Below are 22,435 nucleotides of genomic sequence, written 5' to 3' on the forward strand. Positions count from 1 at the left end.
CCTGTTATTGCTTTCCCCGCGCTTTACACATTGTTGTGTATAGCCAGGGATTTATTATTTTACGGTCACCAGACCTGGATTACAAATAAAAGCACTTTTTCACTGGATATCGTTGTCTGCCTGTCACTCCTGCATCGCATCACCGCTACATCTATTCCCCTTCACCAGCCACTTTGCCACACGTGGTGTCAGAACATGGGACAATGGACCGCAACGCGCTGGCGGAGCTGCTGCAGGTGCTGGAGAGCAGACACGAGGCAGAGAAGGAGGGAGGAGCGCTACACGGCCGCAGCAACGGCCCCTACCACAAAACCGCTGATGTCGACCCACGAAGGCACGGGCGATGAAGATGTCGGTGGAGGATGACCCAGGGGCGTATTTGGTGGCGTTCGAGCAGCTGGCTACCGCGGTGGCTTGGCCGTGGGAGTTCTGGGCAAGCCAGTTGAGATCCTGCCTGATCGGGAAGACTCAGGCAGCCTACCAAGCCAGAGTGACCATCACGCCACCGATTACAACCTGAACAAACAGGCTATCCTCCGCCGCCTGAATATAAACACGGAGACCCACCGGGCGCGGTTTAGGGAGTACCAGAGAGCCCCGGAGACACGTCCCAGGGTGGTTGCAGAGCGGTTGTGCGACCACATGGTGCTTTGGCTGACCCCCGGAAGAAGACCACCCAACAGATGGGGAAAGCCATTGTGGTTGAGCAATTCTGCCATGTGGTCAGCGCCGAAACCCAGGCGTGGATACAGCGCAACAACCCTGACACCCTGGAGGAGGCGGTCAAATTGGCGGAAGACTTTGAAGACTCTCTGACTTCTGCCCGGATCGGGATCCTGTCGGTCCCTGCCCTTCGGAGCAGCCGACCTCTCCCTCCCTCTCCTCCAACACCACCAACACCACCACCCTTGTTCCCAGGACCCAGACCTAGAGTGCCGACCCCACTGGGGCCCCCTTGCCCCCCCCCATGGAGACCAAGGTTGGCCCCTAGCTGGGGTGGAGGTGCTGCCCCTGCCCAGTTGCCATACCAGCAGCGGGACAGATTTCTAACCTATGCCCCCTCTGTCCCTCCTATCTGTTTTAGGTGCAACCAGCCGGGACATCGGGCCAGGTCATGCCCCGCTGCCATGGAGTGTGACGTGGCCATGTGCAATTGGGCACCTGAAACGGGTAAGTGTGGGGAAAATGGTCGGGAGGGGCCTTGTCTGATTAATGTGGTTTTAGGGAATGTGAAAACCCATGCATTAGTGGACACAGGATGTGAGCAAACCTTGATTAGGAAGCTCTCCTGGGCAATGTGTTGTGGTGGCCATGAGGTCAGGTGGCCATCTCCTGTATCCATGGAGACACGGCGGCATACCCCACATTAAAATTATATTTATCAGTAGTCACCTTGTAGTCGGGGTGGCAGAAAGGTTGCCACACCTAGCCACACACAAACGTGGCAGAAAAAAAGAAAAGGGAACGGATTGGTGACTTGTTTCCTTTTCACAGTGAAATGTTTTCCCCTCTTTTCCGTCCTACAAAAACAAATAAGGAGAGACGGACCGCAAAAATGGGAGGGAGCGTTTTTGAGACAAGGCTGGGGTCTGGTGGAAGAGTGCTGCAATGGTAACAAACGGCAGTCGGAGGGAGTGGGAACGCAGTGTGACTGAGAGAGCGAGGTTACTGGGCCGACTAGGGCAGAGGCTATTCCAGCCCCTCTCAATGTACCGGACCTGTGGTACTCAAGTGCGGACCTAGTATGGGGCCAACAGAACGACCCGTCATTGGTGCAGGCTTGGGGGCAGGTCCGGTCCATTGAAGGTAAGGATGTTGATGGCGCTGGGGCACTAGTATATCCACATTTCAGTATAAAGGGGCAATTACTGTATAGGGTAAACCTAGCCGCGGGCACAGGACAGCCTGTAACACAATTGTTGGTTCCCTCGTCTTGTCGGACCGAGGTCATGAGGCTGCAACAGAGTTCAACGGGGTTCTCCCCTTTTGAGCTACTGTACGGCCGGCAGTCTCGCGGCATTCGACCTGCTGAGAGAGGAGTGGGAGGAGCACAAAGGCTCGTCCAAAAATGTAGTGAAGTATGTGCTCCTACTAAGAGATCGCCTGGATTTGGTTGGTCATTTGGCCCAAGACAACTCGGCTCAGCACCGACAGCAGCAGCATTACAACAAACATGCACGGATTCGAACCTTTAGACCAGGGGACAAGGTAATGCTGCTACTTCCCTCATCAGAATCAAAACTGTGTGCTAAATGGCAGGGGCCGTATGAGGTGATTCGGGCTAGAGGGAAAGTAAATTATGAAATTAGACAGCCCGATCGCCTAAATGAACGTAAAATGTACCATGTTAATTCTTTAAAGCCCTGGCAGGCAAGGGAGGTCTTATTTATAGCCCCAGGCAATATGGAGGATGATTTAGGCCCCTGTCCAGAGACCCCGAGCACAAGAGTGATTTCAATGGGGGAACAATTGGTTCCGGATCAGCAAAGAGAGCTGTGTAAGCTTATTGAGGAGTTCAGCAATGTTTTTTCTGATGTGCCCGGCAGAACAAACTTAGACAGCTGAGTGTCAGGGAGCATTTGATACTATTAAGCATAGACTTTGCCAGGCTCCCACTCTTATTACTCCATATTTCACCAAGAAATTCATCCTCCACACCAACGCATCGGATGTAGGTTTGGGTGCAGTCTTGTCCCAAAAAGTAGCTGGAGTAGAACACCCGATATTGTACCTGAGCAAAAAAATGTTACCTCAGGAACGTAACTACTCCGTAGTCGAAAGAGAGTGTTTGGCCATTAAATGGGCTACTCACTCTTTACGATACTACCTGCTGGGACACTCATTTGATCTGGTCACAGACCACGCCCCACTCACATGGTTAAGCACAATGAAGGACAGCAATGCCTGGATAACTCGGTGGTATCTGGCATTCCAGCCCTTCATGAACCATATGGTACACCGTGCGAGGAAAGACCACCAAAATGCGGATTATTTTTCCTGGGAGGGGGGAGTAATGGGAAAGGTAGATTTAGCCGAGTGTTCCTTCGGCTCCACTCTGAGCAGTGGGATATGTGACAGAAATACAATGAGTTCTGGTGATAAATCTTCCTCCCGACCTGTGAGGGCGCTAAAGAACGAGAGGAGAAGTATCTGGAAGGGGTGGCCTGACAGTTCGTTTCCGGGACTGGGAAGTGGGTCAGCCTGGAAAGAAGTGAGACTCTGCTGTAAGACCGTATTGACTTGAAAGGTAAACAAGGGGCAGCTGCAAGTAATAAGACAGCTGTAACCATTTACCTAGATATCATGCGGGATTACATATAGGGGCCAGGGTAACGCTGATCTTTCCCTTTGTTTGGGTTAAACGATCGGATAGAGAGAAGGATTGAGAGAGGAGCTCTCAGTGTGGGTAAAAGGATATGTGTTGTGTGTTATTGTGTTTGTCCTGTTAATTGTCTGTTCTTCACTTGTAGACAGTTAAAGCACACCTCCGGATCTGTCGACTAGGGTCAGCACTGTCCGGAGCACCACTGCCCTATCGTCACGAATTACCCATGTGTTCACTCAGCACCAGCACGACTGCACTCCCCAGGACTGGTGACCGTGTTTGTTTTTTTTCGGGACTGTGCCCTGTTATATTGCTATCCCCATGCTTTGCACATTGTTGTGTATAGCCGGGATTACAAATAAAAGCACCTTTTCACTGGATATCATTGTCTGCCTGTCACTCCTGCATCGCATCACCGCTACACCTGTTCCCCTTCACCAGCCACTTTGCCACAGGGAGTTACTGCATTGATTCATTGACTGTTCTCGTCTATATATATAAACTCTAAAACAGTTATTAAAATTGTTCATTGTGTAAATTAGTCAATCTGAAATGCTGTAAAGCCACAAATCTGAAGTTACAGCGTAACCATAGAAACTTTTACAGTTTGCTTTACATGTCGAGGGAGACATAAGTGACAGAATATAATTAATCACAATTCAGGATAGTGTTAATATAGTAGTAGTTGAGAGAAGACAGGACAGTCTGCCCTCTGCATACACATATTCATCAAAGGAAGCTGTCACAGAGCTTCCACACAAGTACAATATCTTACTTTGTGTTGTCTGATTTTTGGGTGCATTGAGTCATTGTAAAAACATTACTTAACAAATACAGCAAGTGTAACAAGGGATTATGATCCTGTATAAATATGAAGCACCGGGACTGCCAAAACAAACCCTGAGATATATTGTATTCAGCTGGGCCGAATGACTTATGTTTTTTTTTGTTAAGCCGAATGACTTGTTGTTTTTGTTTTTTAAATTCTCCTGCTAAACAATTTCTAAGTCATTCTTTTCTATGTGCCAGGGAAGAGGAGTATCGCTAATTCTACAAATTCAGTAACAGGTCAAGAAATCAATCCCTATAACTATACAACAAAGTATTGAGGGTGCAGTTCAATTGACTGTTAGCTGGGGAAAGCGGTATTAGGAAACTGCTATGACACATCATTATAAACACCTTGCTGACGTTAACCGTTGTCCATCCTTACTGTATATGCACTCTCCCACCGTCACCATGCCGTTTTACAAATGTTTACCTGTTACTAAAAAGAAGCATTTTTTTAGACCCAGGTCCAAGCACCAGAACGCAAGTTAGAACCAGCTACTGTTATCACATATCCATGGCAGATCGTAGACTTTTGGCGTTCGTAATAACCATTTGTGTAGCCTTTATGCTGAGAGCTGTGTTCTTGATCGAACCTTAAATGTCACGTCCTCAGATTACGTACTAATTTAGGCACGCATGCTTTTGGCCATCAACCCCCCTTTAAATCAATTGCTGCCTACAATGACACTTGTATTAGTCATGGAACTTGTTTAAAAGAAAGGTGATACAGCACTGTAATGTTTTTAATTGCATAAAACAAAACAGACTGGACATTTTCCGATTTTAGGTATCTGCTTACTGTTTTTTTTTTTGTTTTTTTTTTGCGTTGACAGTCACAGCCCAGGTCTTGGTTAAAAAGAAAACACAAAAAAAAAACAGAAATGTATCCAAAGGCTGTTCTCAAATCTAAAATATTTTTCCCTTTATCCTTTGAGAGCTAATCATTTTTTAATTCTCATAACAGATTGAGTTCCATTGCATTTCAGCACTACGGTCAAATTGAATTACTTACAGTGCTTTTGTCGTTTCCCCATCCCTTACCTTTCTCGGTGCCGCTTGCATATTGGAGAGGCTTGCTTTTGTCTATGCTGTTAAAGCTCTGGCTCCTCCTGTTCAGGTTTGAAGCTCCTTGGACCTTGCTGGTACTGCTGCCTGCAGCTGGCACCCTTGAGGGCCCAGGAAGTCTGGGAAGAAGGAAGACATGTATTAGGGTCATTAAGAAAAACACAATTCCTGTGGGGACGCGAGATTCAGGTCAAAACTAAAAAAGAAAAATTAGTATCTTTAAAACAACAGCATGAAAAAAGACACTACCGCTTTTATTATTATTTAGGCGGCTTTCTTTCAGTCACATCCTAGTTTTGTGGTAGTCCTAGATATTGTTTTATGTTTTAATTGTGATTGTATATATGATGTGCCTTGTGCACTTGAATTGTATAGCTGCTGTTACCAGCAAGAAACTGTTAATACAATGCGCGATCTGTTATTTTTATACATTATTCCACTTCATATATATTGAATAAACAAAACTGGCAACAGAACAAGCCATATGATACAGCAAAGTTTTCTTCATTGGGTCCCTATTATTAAATGTGCAGAAGTTATGTGCTGTTACATAAACATAAGAGGCTTTCCAAACCTACTGATTACTGGCTGCTGTTATAAAACTAATCAGCCATTGTAAACCTGGTGCCGATAATTTGCAGCAGCATAAAAACCTGGGTGTATTGATAAGGCTCAACACGACTAGCTGTAATATTTTACAACCTGTGATTCAAAGTAGGATTTTGCTAGGGGGTTTAATGGTTTAGACACCAGCAGCTACTTATGCAAGCACCACGTTACACAGAACAGAGGAAGTCAATAAACTGTTAACAGGCATTTCTGCATTGTCTCTTTCAGTTTCTCATTTGTAGACTTAAACACAGGGATGTTTGCAAGTTCTACACATTAAATGTGGGTTAGATAACATTGTCAAACCTGTCCGGAATATTAAATCTGTAGGGCTAACCCTGTCCTTCTTGAAATGTATGTCTTTCACGCCTAATATTGTCTGGTTGAATGGTATCAGATATTTTTGGTAGGGGTGACACTGGGTCTAAATCCATTTTCAAGTTCTTAAAAAAGAAAACGGAAACTGACGGTTTTGATGAATACGAGAGAAATTAAAAAAAAAAAAAAAGTAGGAGTGTGTGCACAAATTCTCACTCTCTCGAAATCAGGGCATGTCAGTTGAGTATCAAAATACATTTTAATTGTCAAATACTGCCACCTGCTGAGAACTTTAAAAAATGCTCTGTACTCTTATTCTATTAAAAAAAAAAATGCAGTATTAAAACACTGTAGGGGTATTGTATTACTATTTGGGTTGAATTATTTAGCCCTTTTAAAGACAGAACATTCTGAACATTATTGAGAAGATGGACTGTTTTTATATATTTTTATACAACATATTTCTCTCTTTTTTGTGACAATCTAGCATGTACTGTTACTAGTGTCATATTTCTGTAGCAACAGATGGGACAAAACAGATTTTGCTTGCAATTTAATGTGGCTCTTCTGGTACAGACAGTTTAGAGCACACTTTCTAGATGTCAGCATCTTCACTGTTCCTTAGTCAGCACTGATGCAAGTACTGAGCAGCAATGGTTCTTTAAACCGGATCGCAGGTACAGCAGACTGAAGAACTCCTGAGCAAAACCCAACGTAACTCCTTGTACAGAACCGTAGCATGCATGCATATATATATATATATATATATATATATATATATAGATAATATATATATATATATATATATATATATATACACACACACACACACACACACACACACACACACACACACACACACACACACACACATATATATATATATATATATATATATATAAACTAATTCATATATATATATGAATCAGTACTTGGAGCAAAAACAGACTGAACTATTGCCCTAATGTCCTTACACCACCGGCAACAGTCTCCCTCTGACACGTGATTGGTTCACATCACTGTCAGTCCTGCCCCTTGTGTCTACAACACAGACATCATGCGGAGTCAATTCAACGAAGTGACTTACAATTCAAACAAACATTACTTAAATTACTATGAATATTATAATTGCCACCCCCATTTCTTCCAATCAATATGGATCCACCCTACTATCACACACCTTCAACACATCTGGTAAGGGGGGGGGGGGGGGGCTCGCCCAAATCTATAACATCCTATAGTGCGTCACATTTAAGCATTTTACAGACTTTTTAGATTTTACAACCTAATCTGTTCTTTGTTTGTGGTGTTCTGTTTTCACACTGTGTCCACACATCTTGATTAGATACCTGCTATTCTGGCTATCTGCCCAGACGTCAAGCTACAAGAGACTGCAAATGTCTTGCTTCGCTAGTTACACATGCTATATCAAAATATGAAAATAGCATGCAAGTAAAGAAATGTATAATCAAATACATAATACTTTATGCAGAATCTCCTACAGATTATAGATAGATAAATAAAATTTAAAAAAAAAAAATATATATATATATATATATATATATATATATATATATATATATATATATATAAGAACATAAGAAAGTTTACAAACGAGAGGAGGCCATTCGGCCCATCTTGCTCGTTTGGTTGTTAGTAGCTTATTGATCCCAAAATCTCATCAAGCAGCTTCTTGAAGGATCCCAGGGTGTCAGCTTCAACAACATTACTGGGGAGTTGATTCCAGACCCTCACAATTCTCTGTGTAAAAAAGTGTCTCCTATTTTCTGTTCTGAATGCCCCTTTGTCTAATCTCCATTTGTGACCCCTGGTCCTTGTTTCTTTTTTCAGGCTGAAAAAGTCCCTTGGGTCGACACTGTCAATACCTTTTAGAATTTTGAATGCTTGAATTAGGTCGCCACGTAGTCTTCTTTGTTCAAGACTGAACAGATTCAATTCTTTTAGCCTGTCTGCATATGACATGCCTTTTAAGCCCGGAATAATTCTGGTCGCTCTTCTTTGCACTCTTTCTAGAGCAGCAATATCTTTTTTATAGCGAGGTGACCAGAACTGAACACAATATTCAAGATGAGGTCTTACTAGTGCATTGTACAGTTTTAACATTACTTCCCTTGATTTAAATTCAACACTTTTCACAATGTATCCGAGCATCTTGTTAGCCTTTTTTATAGCTTCCCCACATTGTCTAGATGAAGACATTTCTGAGTCAACAAAAACTCCTAGGTCTTTTTCATAGATTCCTTCTCCAATTTCAATATCTCCCATATGATATTTATAATGTACATTTTTATTTCCTGCGTGCAGTACCTTACACTTTTCTCTATTAAATGTCATTTGCCATGTGTCTGCCCAGTTCTGAATCTTGTCTAGATCATTTTGAATGACCTTTGCTGCTGCAACAGTGTTTGCCACTCCTCCTACTTTTGTGTCATCTGCAAATTTAACAAGTTTGCTTACTATACCAGAATCTAAATCATTAATGTAGATTAGGAATAGCAGAGGACCTAATATTGATCCCTGTGGTACACCGCTGGTTAGCACACTCCATTCTGAGGTTTTTCCTCTAATCAGTACTTTCTGTTTTCTACATGTTAACCACTCCCTAATCCATATATATATACACACACACTAAGAAGTATACTAGATTATGGAAGCCAAGTTCTAGAGGCAGTGAGCCAGAGTCAATTAAAGTTGAGCAATTCAGACACAGACATTAAGAAGATGTACAGGAACAATGAGATCAGTCTAAGCTTTGCACGTAATGACAGGATGCCACCAAAATTAAGGAGAACATTACTGAATATAAGATAGTTGAATAAGATTAAACCTTTTAGTGAGGAACATCTAGTGAGGGGGAGTATCGGGACAAATTTGTATCGTGAAAATGAAAAGTGAAAATCGAAAAAAGCTGCCGGAACATTGGCATGCAATACGACAATTTGGGAAAAACAGATTAAGATTGGGGAAAAGATGATCAAATATTAATGCCAAAATGAATGTTTAAGAAACCAAAATATGTAAACTGTTACAACAATAATTAGCAGGTATTTAAATGGAAACTAAGATAAAAGGACAGGACTATGCTAAAAATAAGGAAGAGATGTTGCAGATATACACAGATTGATCAAAAGATCTTAGATCTGGGAAAACAGGATACGATTACTGTATACAAAAAAATGTAAAAGGGGAAGCTTATTAAATAATACATCAGTACTGCAGAGCTGACTGCAACACTAATGGCCATATACTAGATAGAGGAATATAAATAAAATAATATTGTGCTTTTTACAGATTCTCTAAGCTAGACACAGGCATTAGATAAAGGAACAGGAGATAGGATAGTTATCATATGTGAAATTATTCAGAAATTACATTCCAGCTATAAAAATGGTAAATACTTGATAGCCTGGATTCCAAGTCACTCAGGTATTTTAGGAAATTAAATTGTGGATTTTGAACCAAAAAGAGCAACTCTAAATAAACAAATAGACATAATATCTTTGAGTCCTGCAGAGGTGAATGCTGTGTCTAAAAGAAACATAATGGATGCAAAAACAACAGGAAAACAGTGGAAAGGGAAGAGTTTATTATAAAAGATCACTCAAAAGTATGAAAATACAAACATATGGGGAAAGGAAAAAACAAGGAGGAAAAACTAATATTAATAGACTATGGTTAGGACACATGGGATTACATTATAATTTATACAGGATTGGGAGTCACGAGAATGGGTTATTTAGTAATTGTGGTGAAGTCATGAGAATGGGTAATTTAGTAAATTGTGGTGAACAAGAAACAGTGGAACATATTTTCAGGAACTGCAATACATACATTTATCAGTTTAGTGATCAGGAATGGTACTTTCAAGCAGCCAAACAACCAAACAGACACACGTCTCTTTTGCGACTGCCATCAAAACCCAGACAGCTCAATTTACAGTAGCTAATGCAACAGTCCTAACGTAAAAGTGGTGGTGCACCTACTGCACTCTTTTTAAAACTGAACATAACAGCCATATTAACAACAACAAAATATGATCAATACATGGTCGCAAAAAATCCCACAGCATGATGTGCATTTAACATCAATAATTGTATTTAAACAGAGATGTTTTGTATTATTATTTTTATTACTTGGATGTTCCCAGTACTGAAAAATGCTACTCAAGCCTACAGAGCTGAAGGGACTAAATGTATGTGTAATATATAGTCTTTAAAAGTATTATGCACTTATATATATATATATATATATATATATATATATATATATATATATATATATATATATACCATATATATATATATATAATAATCATTACCTGCAAAAGATCCAGGCCACCCGGGTATTTTTTAACGCTGGGTACCCAGTTCCGGATTTTCTACCTGTGCTGACCTCGTTATATATATATATATATATATATATATATATATATATATATATATATATATATATATATATATATATATCTCTCTGACACCAAGTAAACCAACTGTAGAACCGACACAAAACTTATTTTTTAGCGCTTACGTGCACGTTTAATAATACAAAATAAACAATTAGCTCCTTCAGAGCGCTAACTACACATTTATGCAAGTCCCTGACTAGCTCGCAGGATGGCTAAGCTGTTTACCTGGCATAAAATAAAAAATACACACATTATTTTAAGAATACACACAGTACTCACAATGGTGACTGCTTGAAACAAACTACACCTCTTCTGCTTCCTTCTCCTCAGCAGCCCCAAATGAATACTCTGTGGGGTTTTTATTCCCCATGAAACAAGTATAGGCAGCTGGAGCTAATTTACAATAATTTGTCAACTGCCAAAACAATTAAACAAATTAACAAAACAATTAAAAATTAACAATAACACACATTTGTACATGTGTTTGGCAGGAAGCATTTTAATCCCCTCCCATATCCATATATATATATATATATATATATATATATATATATATATATATATATATATATATATAGATAGAGAGAGAGAGAGAGAGAGAGAGAGAGAGAGAGAGAGAGAGAGAGAGAGAGACACACACACACACACACACACACACACACTGCACAGTATATAATGTCCATTCTCACATGCTTAATTTCATTACATTAAGACACCTGTACAAGCAACTTATTCTATAGCCTTTTCAATATTAGCTTCCAAGGTCTCATTCATCATTTATTTTTATGGCCCTTGCTGGCTGCTAGCCTGCTCTCCCGTCTCACTCTGGGGACCTCAGCAGGCTGACACTACTCTGCAGCTGCACACGTCACAACCTTTTCCCTGACCCATGAGTTCTACTGATCTCCCGTTCCCTCAAAAGAATCAGTCAACCGAAACACACACTTAAAAGTCCATTTGTTCTATTTCATTAACTTAATTTAGGTAATGAAGGAGAGACAGAAAGAGAGATTGAGGGGGTGATGGATTTGTGCGAGTCACTGCACTGTAAAAAACAATAACAGAAATTGACTAATATCCTCTGTCATCAATTTGTCTTTCAGGTTTTCTTTTGTGGTTTAATTACAAATATTACTCATACTTTTATTGAAAGCTGCTAACTGTTTTTACTCTGTAGACATATCCACAGCAACAAAATCTATGAGACACTAACTTAATATTACTAATAAAACATTTTTACAAAGACTCATTTTTTGCCAAGTGTTTTGTGAGGCCATATATTTAAATATAAATACCCTATGTTAATATATGACCCATATAAACCACTTATTAAAGAAAAAAATTATCTTTTGCATGGGTACCCTGTGGAGCAACTTGTAGATTAATGAAAGAGAATGGTAGTGACTCTATTAAGGTTATTCAATTTGAAAAGTGTAAGCACTACCACATTATTTTCCAGGCAGACTTATTTCCATGAACAGCAAATGTGAGACATTCAGCTGCTCTACTGGTAATTTAAACTCTATGTGCTATGTAAATGCACAGTGTGTAGTTTACCTGTAACTCCCCCAAAATAAGGATTTAAGGATAGGAAGATGGGTAATGGAAACATACTACACTCCACGAGTTTACAGATTCTCATAACACAAATCTGTGATTTATTCCTCATACTCTACTTTGTGAACTCCCTTAAACAATACTGAAGTTCACCATAAAAACCAACACTAGAGCAGTTCCCTTATGTGGCAGAGGAATGAAATGCACTGCAATCTGGTTAAGTGGCTGCTAAAATATCACAAACTATTTTCACTATCACACCAGAAATATGAATCAATATACAACAAAACATTCTAGAAGCCTTTTTAAACAGTCAATGAGAAGAAGCTGTACTGCCATACAGATAGCAGTTTTGGTCATTTATCCCTAAATCGCTGCCATCCTTTACCAGACAACAGCATCACCCGCTATGTCTGAGACCAGGATAATGGTATAAACTTACAATCTAACATTGTTAAATCTCACTGAAAATCAATAGAAGGCAGAAATAATGCCCGGTCAGAGAAATCAAATCCAAGCCAGTTAAAATCACTCAAAACGAATAAGCACAAAACAAAAGCCAGTGTTTGTTTACTTATCCACAGGAATACCCTGCTAACAACTTGATAAGCTAAGAAATACAATTGGTTATGGTATTAAAAATAATAAACAGAATTGCTGAAAAATATATTACAATTCACATCACAGTAGTTTTAGTTCTGAATTATTTTCTGTACCAAGCACTAAGCAATGTTTTCTCTACAGCTATGGCCAAAAGTTTTCCATTACCTAGAGTTTTAGAATTGAGAAATAATAATTTAAAAAAAAAAAAACTTTATGAACATAATTTAAAAATTTTATTTAGCAAAGAAACTACAAAATAATATCGCTAAAGTCTAACGGAAGCCATAATAGTCAGTATTTAATATTAGATTTCAAAATCAATCAGTCAATCAATCAATATTTATTTTATACAGCGCTTTTCATAGTGGACCAACGTCACAAAGCTCTTTATATTTATATCCCACTTTGTCATATTTTTTTTTCAATTGTTGTCAGTTTTTCATTAAATATATTGAAAACTACAAAGCGGTATGTAATTCAATATGTTAACATAACATTCAGCAGATTTCATTTGACTTTATGAAGCAAAATGTACTAATTCTATAGGGTGTTGCAAAACTTTGACCATAGCTATATGTCAAGAACTAGACAGTATGTTTTGTCTATATCAAGAACTAGGCAGTATGGTTTGTTGAAAGCAATACAATGAACCCATGTACACTCAAACCTGACTTGCAGGACCTCACTGCGAAATATCAAAGATAAAATACCTTACCTTGTGTTCTTTTTCTGACTACTTGCTATCCCACTGTGGCTGGACTGAGTTGCATATCTGGCTGCCAGACTGTTCAAAAAGAAAAGTGGAATACAACACAGCCTTAATAGGTTTATTAAATCTTGGTTGCAGATATATGTTTGTGAGGCGCAAATGTAATAAAGAAAAGTCCATGACTCAATCTCAGGAAGACGAACACAAGAACAGTAAGCACGGCCCAGTTAGACACTACAAACAAACCAAAAAAAAGCACAGAAAAACAACCTCACACATGTTCTATTGTGTTGGGATCCTGTTGCAGCACAGCTGAAACAAAAACCTTGTAAAAGATAAAACATTAGAATCCACCCCTTATAGTTCCATTTTCATTTAATTTGATAGATTATCAAACCACTGTGCGCACACACAGATGCACACACACTAATGGCTGGAAATAATACAAAGTTCTGTATCCCAGACGCTCCAGTCACACACACAGAACTGTGTGTTCTGAAGAAAAATACAACTCAACTTCTGAATGATTCAACTCCAAACAGGAAAAGGAAATACTTCATAATGAAGTCACTGTTCTCCAGTGACTAGTCATTCTTAGTCATTTTGATGGGTAAACTGAGGGCTTGGTTTCACTGTGGGGTTGTGTGTTACGAAAACCCCTCTAAAATGACGACCCCCACAATAAATTGTTTCAATTGTTATCTCAGAAAAAAGATCTCTTTTTGTAACAGACACAACCTATTAAAATCATCTGTAAAGTGGTGGCAGTGTAGTTGTGAGGTTCACCCCTAATTCAAGCAAACCTCCACACACCAGCTGGTCTCCTGGGTAACAACCCTGCACGTTCGAAGGATAGAACATTAACCACCAGTAAATAAACAAAGGAAAGCAGGTATAAATGAAAACCATTAGCCTATATCTCATGGTTTACTCCTGCAAGGTTAACCTTTTTAGGAAGCAAAATGGAATTTGACCTGCCCACAAATATTCCTTCCCCCTTGTCTATTTCTGTTTCAATGCTGCACACTGGTCCTTTTAAACCATTGTAGCTAATTCATACTGTCACTGACATATACAAAAGTTGGTGAGGTAGATAGAAAAGGCTTCATAGACCGATGACCTTTTATTTCAGTTCTTGATAACCAACTCTGTCAACAACAATTAGGTAGTGTAGTTAACACTGATTATCCAAGGTGAATTAGTCCATTGGATGCAGATCACTGTCTCGTTTAATATGTTCTTTATAGCCCGCTGTTTGGGGGAATGGACAAGGTATTGGAAAATTATTGGAAGGTATTGGAAAACTGTGTGTTAGCTGGTAGAAAAGTAAAAAAATGTAAAAATCTCTGAAATTACTACACCGTGTAACAAATATATATATTTGTGTTTTGTTCCTGGGTAGTAAGTGTAATGTCCTAATTGCTTATGCCTCAAAAGTATAGAAAATGGCTATTATTCCCCACAAACTTTGCTTTTGTGACCACGACAGTGATATTTCAAAATATCACTATTTCCAATGGGAAAACGAGCAAATGTGTGTCTTTTCGTTCGCATAAAGTCAGAAAAAAAAACATATGAATCCAAATTAACATGCATTTATATTAAAGTAATACAAAAATGACTACAAAAGATTTAGAAGTGAGTAGTTTTTCGAGATTATTCTCGAAAAACTAATACACCACTTCTCAACAGTGATGCTTATGGTTAGGTAAGCAGGCTGTCCTTGGCTACCATTGTCTGCTTCTACCTGAAATCCAGGTTAACCTGACATGGGGTAAGCACCCACCTGATTTGACAGGAATCCTAAAACTGGCTGTTTTTACATAAAATATATTGATTTGGTCTTGACAGTGCTTTCAATATTGACAGATACTAATGGAGGCTCTTGAAAAGTGAACATGCTCATGCAAAAGATTAAACTTTCACAAAATCTGTTACGTTAAGTAAACAAGTATTATTTCAAAACAAGCCTACATCAATATTATTAAACCAATAATAAAGAAAAGCACTGAACCACAATATCAAAGACTAAACCATTTAGATAAGTCATATACGATTACTGTTTCTACTCTTCGGATGGCTCATGGCTTCAGATAAAGGCTGTGTTAACGGTCTCGTATAAGGCGTGGAGTTGAGCACCCTGCTTAAACATACACAAATAATTCACGTTCACTGGGGTTCCACTTTATATGCTTGACTCCTTTAAGCACAAATGCCTCACAACAAAACAAGGCAGTCATGGGCTTTCACACTGCAGATAACTCATTGGGAATTGATTAATGAGTCAAGCAGGTCCCTGAATAAGATTATTCATATGGGCATAGCAGCATAGCTTCTGAGCTGAAGATGAACGTTTTGTGCACTGCCTACTTTTTTTTTTTCTTGAACTGGAGTACTGCTGGCTTTTTCCGACATCAGTTGTACTGGTTCATTTGTACACTACACTTTCTTTTTTACAGCTCGTTATCATAGCAACATAAATAAACAGGCTGTGGTGATGAGCTATGAACCTCCCAGCTGGTAAGAGAAAACATATGTGGAAAAAATGTCACAGATACTACAGAGCTATTGGTTTAAGTCAGCTGTCAGCTAAATTCCAATACAATGATCTCAAATGAGGCACCCCAAGTTACCAAATGTAGAAATGACAAGCACAGATAGAAAATATGATTTATTTTTAACCACCACCTTTTATTTACCAATTGGTACTGGTTTCCCAAACCCAGATTAAGTCCCCTAAGTGACCTTATGGAAAGAAATCTTTCCATTCAGCAAATCAATTAAATAATAGTTCCAGCAAAACTTTGAAACGGGAAACAGTTTGGGGGCTTAAATTACTAGCTTTTGGTCTCAGGACTAAATCGCACTATTCTGTTACAAATCCCAACATAACAGTTACCCTACCTTTCACACCGTTTTCACCCATTAATTGTATTAAAGTAGTTTCATTTTCAGTGGGTTCTGAAAGTGGATTGAAGTCTTACTTCTCCTTCTTCTTCAAGGGAATCTGCAGTCACATTGTGTCCAGCTCAGAGAAAAGTCTCCTTTGCTTAGTACTTCACAGGAGAAGGACGCTTTCCTATACTGAGAGTATAACAGCCTCCAATGTCTGAGGGAGTCTCTCATCTAATAATACACACATGCTCACAGAACAACCACCACAGAGACAGCTTGCTCTTTACCATAAGTTGTGAATGAGGGGAGCTGAATTTCAGCAGTAACAACATGTCAACAGTTTTTTTTTTTACCCTCTGCCCTGGTCTGTGCATGTGCTTTCATCAACTTCAATCAAGTCTCCACTAAACTGTACTTGTTCCATGATAAATAGATTCAGTCCCCTTAATTTATATTCATGATTCATTTCGTTTATCCTTGGGATTTATTTAGTGAATCAAGTGCTGGTCCTTGTTCATGTGGAACAGAGATGGAAATAACCTTGTAGAGGGCTGGGGGTTGGGAGTGAACCGGTGACCCTGTACACAACATGTGAGCATCTTTACCACAACCCAAAAGAACTGGGCTTGTCTACTGTTCATGGTTTTATAGCTTTTAACCTTTCATCTCACGACAGGGGACAGGACAGAAGGCACAAAGAATCTCACAACACTGCCCGTTACACTGGAAACAGTCTGCAATACAAACTGAATACCCCCTTGCTGTTTGAAAACTGCAGGAGTGAAAGAGTTAAGCTCCTTCAAAATCAAAAGTTCAGAACATTCAGAAAATCGTGTGCATACACTATTTAAAACAACTGTCACCACAGAGGTGATTTACACATGTGGTGCTGATGTGCTAATCCACTATCTAGCATACTTCGAAGACTTTAATCTACATTGTTGAAAGAAGACGTTGAGTTGCTCAATAGGTTTCATTCGACTTTATGAAGCAAAATTAATTAATTCTATAGGGTGACTCAAAGCATCTGGCCATAGCTGTGCATCAGAGCATGTGAAATAACTTCTCCAACGCAAAGAAGAGTCCTTACAGAGAAAAGTATAAGCAAAAAATAAATGCCAACATGACTTAACAGTGATTTATAGAAGCACACATTATCATTTGATGACACCTGATTGTGTACAAATTGCCAAGTGGGACATGAAGGTCAAGCTATTTGACCTGGATGACTCTGAGACAGTGTGTGGGACCTGCTGTATTCCTATTTCCTTCTATTTCAGCAGTTAGACTCACAGGCGCCATGGTGTCTGGTAGACTAAAGTAGAACTGTGCTGGCCACTGGTATTGAGCAGAGACTAGCAGGTGCTGGTTATACAGTAGAAAGGCCTATTGGTAACTAAAGTCCTGCCCAGTTCAGTACTAATTTTAAATTGGATGGACACACTGTTGATTCTGCATGGCCCCCCGCCACTGTTAACTGATAGTGTTAGCAGTATCCCAAGCCAAAGGGAAAGATGCTTAATAGACAACAAGGTGGCAGGCCACTTGGTTAACAGCTTCCACCAACACATTGTAAAGCCTGACGCTCATTTCTGTATGGTGACAACATCTTGTTAGTGTCACGCTTCGACTAAGTGGTCTGCAAGTTATCATATTTAACTGTATTGCTGTATATTACTTTATTTTTAAGGAGTTGTACCTTAATGTGGTCTATGTGCATGTGACATTGTCAGTTTGTTGTCTTGAATCCATCAATAATAGATGTTGCTATAGAAGAACATAATAAAAAAAAATAAAATAAAGTTTTTTTCCGGCAGGGTCACTGATATCTCTTTACCTTGTTCTGCTTCACTCTATCTCACTTTCCATTAAAACAGGGAAGGGGAAATGGAAACATATTAGAAAACAAGTCAAAAGAATAGTAAAATAAACACAATGATCCTCAACTCAGTGTTTTCTTGCATCACGTTTAGGACTCACATTTGACTGTCTCCTCACGGTTTTTAGTTATGCTGAGCTAATCCAATATGAATGAAACCAATGACCTCCTTTTGGTGGTCAACACAAGACCCTGGCATCACACTGGTAAGCTGCTGCATACCTCCATAACATGATTCAAATATTCTACTGACATTGCTTTTGAAACATTCTCAGCAGTAAGCTTAACACCTGTCGCTGACTATAAAAAGGGGGTTATATAAGGAATGAGGCAGCTGCATTGACTCAAAACTTGACAGAGAAACACACCAGTCAAGTCAGTAAACAGCGCAAAGCAGTGTTGTCTGAAACATCGAGCCTGCATAGTTTACATGAAAACCACAAAGAGGAATGGGCTTGCATGCTCAGGATTCATTAGGATATTAGATGTCGGTTTATTTATACATTCCTTTTTTTATCTTTAGACAAACTAAATTGCACAATTGCTGAAATAATCAAACAGTATTTAATTACAGCAAGTTAAAGTAGCTGTTGTGCTAACTAGTCCCATTTTTTACTTGATCTTTCACCTCAAATTTATGCTAGATTAAACTAACCTGTTAAATTTGGCCCTAGTCAACGCTTCTTTAAGAGATTCTTAAATCCAACCGTAGCTCTGCAGATTTGCAAGAGTGAATGATTTCTTCCTCTGTAAGCCCTGCAGAAGCTTCTGGCTGGGGAGACCCACCTGGATTGCATGTCTTGTGTCTTTTGCTGGCTGCTTGGAACAGCACCCGAAGACTGCTGGGTAACTTGCTGCTGGAGTTCCACCAGGGACTGATAATACTGCTGCTGCTGCTGCTGCTGCTGCTTGTAGCGGGACAAGCTGAAAAACAGCCCTAAAATGGCTTTTAAATTTCCATTCCTTATTTCTGCAAAAAGAAAGAGAGGGTCGAAGCTCAGTTCAAAATCAATACTTTTGTAGCATCTTCCATAAAACTGCAGTTTCTGTGTATTTTTGGCTTTGTACTGCATGCTACTTTGCATGAAGGATTTGCAACAAGTCTGCAATACAAGTTCTATAAAGTATACATTGTTCTCTAAAGCTCCATGATTGATTGAAGGGGAGTTTATGTGATTTATATTATATAACTCTTTCCTGAGAAAATGTATCAATCCTTACAGAAAATACCAGGGAAAAATGTTTGCACACAGCCCCCCTGGACTTGTAACCTGTTCTTTGGAGACTGTAAAAGCTGAGGTAATTATATATTATAGTATATATTAGAAAGCAATAAAGTATAACCTATCAGGCTTGAGAAAAACAAGCCAGACTTGTAAAATGTGACCCACAGAAATACCACAATACAGTATACTGGTCATTCCAATCCACAGTAATGTCCATGTGCACTAAATCATGAAATTTTTTGTGTACAAGTCATACCAGAACCACACAGTACTGCAAAGCAAGTAGAGTAAACCATTCTAACATGGACATTTTGTATCCTCATTATCCCCAGGACCAAAGATGCTCAAGTTGGTATAACTGAAGGGAATATCTGAGGTTTACAATGCTATAGCAATTTCTTTACACTGTATACAGTGACACTTTCAAATCACAGTTCATTTTAAAACGTAATTTCAGGAATACAGACAAAACACCCACAGTACATACACATACTGTATACACACCAAGCATATTTCACAAACAACACGACAAACACCCTACAGTATATACACACTGTATTTCACTTTGAAAGAGAAAAAGTGACACAAAAAAGCTTAAAGTAGTAAAAGGATTTTATCAATTTATTTTGTATTGTTTTGTTGGTGGTTATACAGGCTTGTTTATTTTAAGTGGGGATTCATTTGGCCTGAACCTCTTTCAATGGATTGTATCTGCTGTAGCAGCCATATCCCTAATGAGATTCATTTTAAATATCTGACCTCATTTATCTGAAATTTAAACATTTCTGAAAAGTCATTTTTCTCCACATGCAAAAAAAAACTTTGCTTTGTCATATCCTTTTTGAATAATAATGTTACATAAAATGAAACCCACAGCAACAAGGGAAACAAAGCTATAAGCCAGCCAACAGTTCAGCAAAACTACTGGACCCACAGTATTTGATTTTGCCTCAGAACTGAAGCTGCTACAATGGTGGGGTCTTTCTAAAACTCTTTTGCGTGCATTCCCTGTCACATTACCCCATTGAATTGCTACTCTACCCCCTAACCAGGATAAAAGCTACTTTGGGCTTACCATAAATCTATTTAACCGTAAGGGCCATCACAGTTGACATGATTAAATACACATTAAAATGGTGAGCTGGAAGGCTTGGTGTTATCTCGGCCCTGAATGCATGTCAGCAGCATTGTAATGACCAAAACTGCAATCCGTGCATGCATTTGATTTCACAGCTATGTCCCTGAAGAGCCCCAGGCTAGCATCATTTAGATTCAGTAAGGAAGGACAATTGGTTATTAATATGTTGGCTTTGAGACCGTCAAACTGAAATGAATGAAAAAGTTAGAGTTTCAGAACATGTTGGGATTTGCTTTGTAACATATTCCTTTTATTATTTGCCAACTTTGGTAACACGAAACACTGGGGTAAGTTTAAATAAAAAACAAAAAACAAAAGCACTGGAAGATACAAGTATTCACAACTTCTAGGGTTAATATATTCTGCTTTATAACAGTGGGTATGATTTTTGGGAACAGATCTAAACCTTTTAGAGCATCAAACAGTCCTTTTTTTGTTGCGCCGTAAAAATATAGCACAGCTACTTGCATGTATGAGAAATCCTTAGCATGAAGCCGTGCTGCTAATTTAATTGCGAGTCTATTTTTTCCAGCTTGTGAAAACAACATATTCCGTTAAGCTGAAGAACACATGGCTCCTAATAAAGCATGCTCTATATAGGACACAAAGATATCAACCGAAATAGAATTTAAAAGTAACCCTATCGTCTTTATAATTAGAATCTCTTAAAAAGGTCAGTCTGCAAAGCTGCTTTACTTTCTGCCACAGTTACGAGGATCACTTGCTGCTCCCGCTATACGCTTTACTGTATCCGAAACGTGAGAGGCGAAAGGGTGCCCTACTCAAGCAAAGTTAACTAACATGCTCCTGGGAGACACAGCAGCCTTAAATACCATTCGGCTGTCAAAGTTAAGCCACGAGCAAACAGAAAAAAATGTTTAAAAAGAGCTGATGAAAATCCCCTGGATTCTGTTATTTTTAACTTGGCAGTCATTGCTGGATTTTGACTTTCCTTAAAAGATGAGGCTTGTGTAAATTGCAATATGAAAATAACAGGGTTTATTTTAATGATCGACGCAGTGAATATGAATACCGCCGTCTGGTGTGTTCCTTCAATTCCTTTCATTGAATCCCTTTATTAACATCAATAAATATAACACGGTCCATGCTACAGCAGGTTTGTAAGTTCACAGTATTTCAAACTTAGATAACATGATTAAAATATCCTACCTATTTACTGTAAAATGATGCACGCAGAGTGAAAACATGAATTATCACAATTTTTAAACAATCAATCGGAAGTTCCTTTGAGTAGTGTATGCTCAGGTACAATATGAATATACATACATAGACATACATACACATGCACATAAAATGAAGAAGACATGTCACTGATAAACTGATAACTCACTGTTTTAAGAATGAGCTGCAAAGTTTCAGGCTTCTAGACTGGCGAAACGTGTTTTTTTTTTTTTTTTTTAATAGTGAGTTATCAGTTAATAGTGATTGATGAGTAACCTGTTGGGTCCTGATTCTCACTGGGTATAGAGCTGTTAGTTGTTTCTGAATTCTCTGTATATATACTCAAGCAGGCCTGCAACACAGATTTTTTTTTGGAAAAATACACTGTTTGTATACAGTAATATATGACAGGAACTTTATACTGTAGTGTGATGATAACATGATTTCTTACCTTCTGCTGAAAGTCCATGTACATTCACTCCTCGGGCTGCCAGAAAGCTGAGGCAGACATCAACATTCTCAATCTGCAAATGGACAGAAACAACAGGAGCCTTAGAACTTCTCAAAACAAAAGTGTCAAGGAAAGATGCATGAATACTTCATCACATACTAGAGCACTCTGCAAAATTTAAGAAGAATGATTACTGCTAATTGGGGGATTGCTATAAAGCT

General features: G+C 39.0%; 1 protein-coding gene across 9 annotated transcripts in view; it reads right to left on the minus strand.

Annotated features, from left to right (window-relative positions):
* The window catches only part of LOC121320039 (neuron navigator 3-like), a 158,833-nt gene that overhangs the window by 75,417 nt on the left and 60,981 nt on the right, over positions 1-22,435 (minus strand). For 8 of the 9 annotated variants that reach the window (XM_041258170.1, XM_041258173.1, XM_041258172.1 and 5 more), the window contains exons 4-7: positions 22,215-22,287; positions 19,004-19,187; positions 13,450-13,518; positions 5,198-5,340 (exon numbers count right to left, since the gene is read on the minus strand). In XM_041258170.1, the coding sequence (XP_041114104.1) occupies positions 5,198-5,340; positions 13,450-13,518; positions 19,004-19,187; positions 22,215-22,287 (469 nt within the window). The remainder of the gene's footprint in view (positions 1-5,197; positions 5,341-13,449; positions 13,519-19,003; positions 19,188-22,214; positions 22,288-22,435) is intronic. The other variant, XM_041258174.1, reaches the window with a different exon arrangement.

Source organism: Polyodon spathula, chromosome 8 (genome assembly GCF_017654505.1).
Source record: "Polyodon spathula isolate WHYD16114869_AA chromosome 8, ASM1765450v1, whole genome shotgun sequence".
Classification (NCBI taxonomy): domain Eukaryota; kingdom Metazoa; phylum Chordata; class Actinopteri; order Acipenseriformes; family Polyodontidae; genus Polyodon; species Polyodon spathula.